The sequence below is a fragment of the Brachyhypopomus gauderio genome, chromosome 6 (genome assembly GCF_052324685.1).
Source record: "Brachyhypopomus gauderio isolate BG-103 chromosome 6, BGAUD_0.2, whole genome shotgun sequence".
Classification (NCBI taxonomy): Eukaryota; Metazoa; Chordata; class Actinopteri; order Gymnotiformes; family Hypopomidae; genus Brachyhypopomus; species Brachyhypopomus gauderio.
The window spans coordinates 13,457,921-13,465,188 of record NC_135216.1 but is presented as its reverse complement, the minus strand read 5'-3'; the positions used below and the strand labels follow the sequence as shown (position 1 = coordinate 13,465,188).

Here is a 7,268-nt window from a genome sequence, read left to right as displayed (position 1 = left end):
ATGAATTCAACGATGTAGAAAATCTCAGATTTAGTGAGGTGGAAAAACAATTATTGAACAGCAATCAATTTGGGGAAGTTTCATGCTCTCCTATACATCATTAGCCACTAGAGTTAGTAGAGATAAGAACACCTGAATGCAGTTGGTGAAAAAGTCCTTCCTGAAGTCATGAAAATTACCTTTAAAAGTTGATAGTAGGCACCATTGCCAATCCAGCTCCAAATAAAAAAACCAAACTGTCTGTTGACGGGTCAGAACACATGGGTGGCACCGAGGTAGGTTTCAATAAAATAGTATCAATTACAGCTGTAAACAACCGACCAAGCTGTACAAACATGGGACCTCAGACCTCAGGGGAGAAGAGAGAACATTGTGTCCAGTGGTGGATTCCCAGGCCGTGAACCAAGAAAGCACCACTGACCAACCGGGCTCCTCTGATCCAGCACATACCCAGGTGACCACTGCCCATGTTGTGCTCTAGTCTCGCTGGTCTAACTACTTAATAAGTGGCTGTTAGAGGTTTTCCTGGACAAAGTCCAGAGCTGAAGGGGCCCTCAAAGCAGCTAATCCCAAATGAGGACAGCTTCATTTATCAATCTGCCCAATCACAGGCATTTCCGGACCTGCGGCCACATGGCACATATTATTCATTTAAATTTCACAGCCTAGCAGACACGACACCTGAAACAAAGGTGCTCCAACCTGTGAGAGAAACATGTTCAAACCTGTGAGTTAGCCACACATTAAAAGCCTGATCAGAGTCGGCACGTCTTCCTATAACAGCTCAGACATATAGCTCAGAATATGTTTATTTTTAAGCAGTCACCAGCCTAGCAGCATTATTATGATCAAGCATAATAATCACTTTCCCCTCTTATATCTGCTACAATATCCTTCTGTATGCAGTGGAGATCATTATATCCTTAAGAATGTTGTTTCATTTCCAATCCCCTTTATAGATGACAGATGAGGAACGAGTAGGTATTAGAGTGGAACACTTTATCACTTACTCTGTAAGCCCCTTGATGAGGGACATTCACTTGAGAATGTCATTCCAACATAGAGAGAGAGAGGGAGGGAAAGAGAGAGAGAGAGAGAGAGAGAGAGAGAGAGAGAGAGAGAGAGAGAGAGAGAGAGAGAGAGAGAGAGAGAGAGAGAGGGAGGGAGGGAGCTGGGGGGACTAAAAGAGAGAGCAAGGGAGATACCAGAATGAGACTGACTCAAAGACCTGCTGTGTATGCCTCTTACAATGCACCATTGTGGTAACTGAGGCAAGAACTTGAAAATATTAAATATTCAGTCATTGAAGATTATATAATTTGTTTGTCATTCGTGTAATAGTATATCATCATTTTATACTATAACAATTTTATGCATGTTTTTTTTCCATATGCTGATGATGTACTGCTCTTAAGAAAATGAGATTAATGTACTGATTTTGTTGTAAATGGCATTGAGATATTCACATGATAATATATTGCAAAGTAAAATGAACATCATTGTCCAAACTGCCTTAAATGAAATTGTGTGTTTATGACATTTTATAACAAATGGTTATGTGAAACATAAATATTTGCATTACAATACAAATGTAATAGTCTAAGACAAAATATATTATTTTTAACCCAGGCAAGAGCCTGTGTGTTATTATGATCTAAGGTTTGCATGCTATGTTTTAAAAACCATTAATCCTGTTGTTATTTTGTCATGATTGTTTCATATAAATCAAATGTAAAACGTGTAATTACATACAGAACATTGCCATGAGGTATTTATCCTACAATGACTAATGGTCTTCAAACAATGCCATACGCACACGGTCAAACAAACCAGTTACTTACACCTTATCTCCAGTGCTGTGGTGCTGTTTGTTATATTATTACTGTCGGGATATATTTATGTGAAGTTACTGAAAAAACGATCCACTCTCACTGTCTGACACCAAAACGGCGAAATACTCTATATTCCAAGATAACAGGAATACATGCGCTGGTTTCTCTAACCATGAATGTATATGCTGAAAGCGTCTAAACATCTTCCTTGTTGTTTTGATAGAACACAATGTTGATTCCAAATACGAGGATGACATTGATGTGCAGGACAACTATATACCAGCTGGGTGTTCACATCAGTCACTGTTCACCACCGTGTTCTGAAATCATTCTCTGCTGTTGCAACTTGAGATAGACGGCCCATATTTCATTTCTCTCTTGCTGATAGCATTTATCAGCAAAATCCTGATAAAAACAAAAATGCAACTTAAGCCTGAGAATAGCTGAGCCGCAGAGGTGAACGGGATTACGGAGACCGGTGGGACAGACATTAGATTGTATGGTCATAAAGAGCCATTAGTCTGTTGGCAAACTGTACCTCAAGCTCCAGATGACAGGGCTTTTCAAGACAGACAGATGAAAAAATATTAAACAAAAATTTCTCATGACAGAGAAACACTTGGTTATAGGCAGAGAAGTAGAAGGAGAGAAAAGTTATTTAGTGTCTATATTTTGTCGCATGTGCAGTGACTTTGTTTGATTACTACAAACTGATCAACAACCGTATTTTTGTGCATGCACAGCTCTGCACCTGCAGTGCATTTGGTTTCTTTAAGCAAAAATGTCCGCCACATAAGACAGCGTAGCCGTAGAGCAGCTGGGTGAAACACGCAAAGCTTCTGAACACCATCACTCCCACAGAAAGGACATCATGTCACCATGCCGGCTATTAGGAAGCTGCCATCTAGAGCAGGGGTGGTGCTTTCAGCATTTCTGATTGTGACTCTGCCTATCTTTAAAATAATAATAGTTTGACCTCAATGTGCCTCAGTTATATGTTATAATGCTATAGCAAAAACTTAAAAAGCCTTAAAGTTCTTATATGAACTTGGAAAGAAGAGTGCGGCTGCTGTTCTTGCGGTGCTGTCTCGATTGTTATTCTCCTGTATAGGCTGAATGAGAGAAGTGATTATCTGATCAAGGGCACTAGGACAGGTAGACAGCCCCATGTTCTGCTGTGTTGTCACTTTCCCTGGCAGAGAGGGAGCCGTATCGCTAATCTGAGGTAGGGATCAGCCAGATGGGAGCTGGAAGCGATGATGGCTCTACTCACCCACCTTCCCTCTGTCCTGCAGTCTCACAAACGTGTGCTGCACCCCCCCCCCCCACCCCACACCACCAACACCCCCCAAACCCCGCTCACTCGTCCTCGCACCCCTCAGGCCAAATTGTGATCTCTGTCCCGATAAAGCTCAGTGGAAGCGGGACTGCCAGACAGGCCGGGCTAGGTCGGAGCCTCTGTGAGGAGTCAGTGCGATACTGTCCTGGAGGGGGCTCATGAAAGGCATTCTCACATGTGAAGAAAGGCTAGGAGACTGTCTGGGCAGTCCTGCTGTCTGCCCCCTCCCCACCCCTGGAGACTCCAGGCGCCACGGTGTAACTGCAGTCTCAGGTATGCTCAGTAGACACTGGGAGAGATTCCCAAGCCTATATACCTATAGAGTATGCTGGATTTGTCTACTCTTGTCAACTGTATGCAATTAATATGATTATGATTAGTTACCTTGCTCCATGCAATAAAATTGAAAAAGGATTTATATTTGTATATATACAAAGAATTGTATGTTCCCTATACGCATGCTTTCTCATGATTAAACTGCTTCATTTTTCTCAACTTGTGCCACATTTGTCTGTTTAAGCCAATGCCTTAACATTGTCTTTTTCAATATAGTCTGAATGTTTTATGTAAGTACTTAAGATGATAATTATTTGAGAATCCAAGAATAAAATTATTTGAGAATAGAATAAGTGAGTAGGATCTTAGCTGAGGTTTTCACCATCTGTCAGCAAATGAGAGTCACAGGGCAATTTTCATTGTGGTGCATGTGGTTTTGTGGTGTATGTGCTGTCATTTATCTAGACTGCAATACACAGGCTTACCCACCAGTGGCTGTCATTTCATTACTTGAACACACCACATGGATCACAATGGAACTTGTACTTTGCTGAAAAATATGCGCCCACTAAGGTGTTTTTTATTTAAATCAATCGTAATATAATGCAAAATCTCACCATCAAACATAAAAAGTATTTTTCTTTGTATACATATTCTACTTGGCGCTACTAAATGCTTTTAAAGGATTTATATATTGCCAAATAAATTGTTTTTTCTTAAACCTAGTCCACTAAGAGAGTAAGTTAAGTGCTGACTGTGTTCTCAGCTTGCTAGTTCCAGAGGAGCTACAGTTCGTGATTTTCTGTGGGGTTTTGGCAGGTTGTCTAACTGGACATAAAACTGTGCATTTGTGCATGATGAAAACCTTCACAGAACACATTTTATTCGTGTGGTCATTTACAACATATTTTGGGAAATCCAAATATCAAGATGAAATGAAAAACAAATAAGTCAGTTCAGTGAAATTAAATTTATTACATTATTATCAGAGATGTCTAAAGAAACTTTTTTGGACGGAGAAATGCAAAGCATAGTTAGTTAAATAGGTAGTTAGCTAGGGAACCGATAAATCTAACATTTTTTAAATATAGATATTTTTCACATTTAATATTATTACATACATATTGTATAAATATTACGATTTTTAAAAAGATGAAACTGCAGTAAAATAATAAGGATACTGAGTTAATTACTTTCATCTACCACCTAAACTACTTAATTCTGACCTTGGTAACCAGCTCATATCAAGCTCGTGAATTTTGTAGTCTAAACCCACTGTGCCTTCTGAGCATGCGCAGATAAAACTCGGTCGGACCCTAGCTAGCTAATCTAATCCCGCGTTTCTGTGAAGTCTACGGTAAAGAGCAAGTTGTCATGTCGGATAAGAAACAAACGGTCGACTTGGGGTTGTTGGAGGAGGATGACGAATTTGAGGAATTTCCAGCCGAAGGTATATTCATTCCACATATGCGTTAGCATTAGATCTGTGCCACTATTAAATACATTATCCTTTATGGTCGGACACAGTGACTCAGCTAGCTAGCAGGCTAGCTGATACAGTTGTATTTGAAGGATGATGTACTGTCTGTCTAGCTAATGTTAGCTAGTTAGCTAAAGCTAGCAAGCAAATCAACGCGAATCTTTTACAGCGCCGAAAACCATAGTAGTCGTTTGTACTCTGTGGTACCAGTAAAAACATTTCACGGTCGTGTGAATTTCAGGAACACACAGCTGGTCCTACTGTAACTTTGTAGCTAATGCTAGCCGAGGTAGCCGTCGACGTAGCTAGCTAGGCTAGCTTCCATGTTCTAGCTGGTGAGGTTATGGGTAACTATACGGATTTGAGCTGCATTATCCCCCAGCAGAGAGTTTGTGTTGTGTGTTTCTCTCAGACTGGACGGGTCTGGACGAAGATGAGGACGCTCACGTGTGGGAGGACAACTGGGACGACGACAATGTGGAGGACGACTTTTCCAATCAGCTGAGGTTCTTATCTTCTTGAATGTCTTGTTGCATGTGTGTATTAAAATAAACACTTTTAGACCTATAGGTACATTACCTAACCAACTGAGAGAAGCTATGGCATTTGCTTGTTATCCATTTAAGTGAAACTTTTAAAATGTGCATAGGTTCTGTTGATCCTTAAAATTGGCAATTTGTTTAGTGGCGAATATGGGAAGTATTACCTAGGTGAGGCCTAACTGGGTGAAGCCATTATAGTGTATGTAAACAGATGTGACTTATGCTAAACTTTAAAAGTGCCATGTGGGAAGTACTGGAGCTATTGGCAGCTATAGGTCTTAAGGTTTAAGGTGTATTTATTTGTCACACACAGTTATACACCAGTACAACATGCAGTGAAATGCTTATTCACGACTGCTTCACACACAGATCAATAAGGAATAGACAAATATATTTATATGTATATACATAAAAAGCACATTATTTCTAAGGAAAAAAGAAAAGAAAAAATAAAGAAAAGGAGAAAAAAATTATAAAGCTAAAAATAAACACTAGAACATGAATAAATTTACACAGAGGTAGAAGGTGCAAATATATTAGCAGGGCTAAAGGTATTGGAGGCAGTATTAAGTGTGGTTAGCAGTAAAGATACCAGTAAACACCTTGTTGTCTGTGTAGAGGAATTGTTGTTCTCTTCTTAATTATGGTAAGTAGTACTGTACATGTGCTTTGGTAAAGACACCATTACCCATTACTTCAGTGCGGACAAACAAAAGGTCCCAAACACTTATTCTTTAACATTTTTTGTTTGTCTGTGGCTGTAACTAACAATGACAAAGTGGACAATAATTTGGCAATCAATGCAGCATGATTAGTTTGCAAGGTAGTAGGCCTCTAGTAAACAAATAATGTTTCTCAGCAGTAAAACATTGAAGAGCACTCCGATTATTTGCATTTTTTGGGGAGTTCCAAATGTTGATCTCTGATATCTCGAACTGGACTTGCCGAGTTGTTTTGTGTGCAGACAAATTTTCTCACTACTGAAATGGCTGTTTGGTTGGTTACATTGCTAACTTGAAATCAGCTGTTTTTTCCTCTCTGTTTTAGGGCAACTATTAGAAAACTGAATAGGAAACTTGACATGTAATGATGATGATGTATTACAATAGGATTAGAAGAGTTTTGCTATTTGTTAAAACAAAACTTTGGTATCATATGTGTTCTGTACAATAAAACTGAGAGTAAATTATTTTCTATCGTTTTTAGTAACGTTTAGTATGTTAAATATTGGTTTGGCATTCAATAATCACTCTTGATCTTTTTCTTTCCCATGTGGATTCTTTTTGCAGAGCTGAACTTGAAAAGCATGGATACAAGATGGAGACTTCATAGATGTAAATCTCTTGATCTGAAGATTTGTACATGGTCTGTTCAATTTGCCAATTTACAAATGTGGTTTGGCTTAATTCTTCAGGAATCCTGATGTTAAAACAGTGTGGGAAATGGAACGGAAGTAATGTCTTTTTTTCTCCTTTTTTTGCCTTGTTCTCCCATCCAACTGATTGTATGTGTTGATAGTTGTTATATTAAAATATTCTTTACATATCCAGTTTGTTTGATTCCTCTGATATTTCAGATGTGTTCAGCATGTGATTCAAAAGCATTTGCACATTTAACTGAAACTAGTATATTAATTTTAGTTTCTGCTGTTGTTTACTAACATTATTACATTCCCTTGCAGCTTTGAACATGGCTAGACCAAAAAATGGTCCTAATGTTAAAATGGCATTTGGTGCCAATCAAGAGCTTAAAGTTAGTGCTTGCAAAAGTTTACTAAACTTTGTTCTTTTAACAACTTT

At 38.8% G+C, this 7,268-nt stretch overlaps 1 protein-coding gene across 1 annotated transcript; it reads left to right on the top strand.

Annotated features, from left to right (window-relative positions):
• Positions 1-4,725: 4,725 nt before the first annotated feature.
• On the top strand, positions 4,726-7,014 carry sem1 (SEM1 26S proteasome subunit). Its single transcript, XM_077008818.1, has 3 exons — positions 4,726-4,897; positions 5,340-5,433; positions 6,759-7,014. The coding sequence occupies exons 1-3, from the start codon at positions 4,822-4,824 to the stop codon at positions 6,799-6,801; spliced, it is 213 nt and encodes a 70-aa protein (XP_076864933.1). The 5' UTR covers positions 4,726-4,821; the 3' UTR covers positions 6,802-7,014.
• The last annotated feature ends 254 nt before the right edge of the window (positions 7,015-7,268 follow it).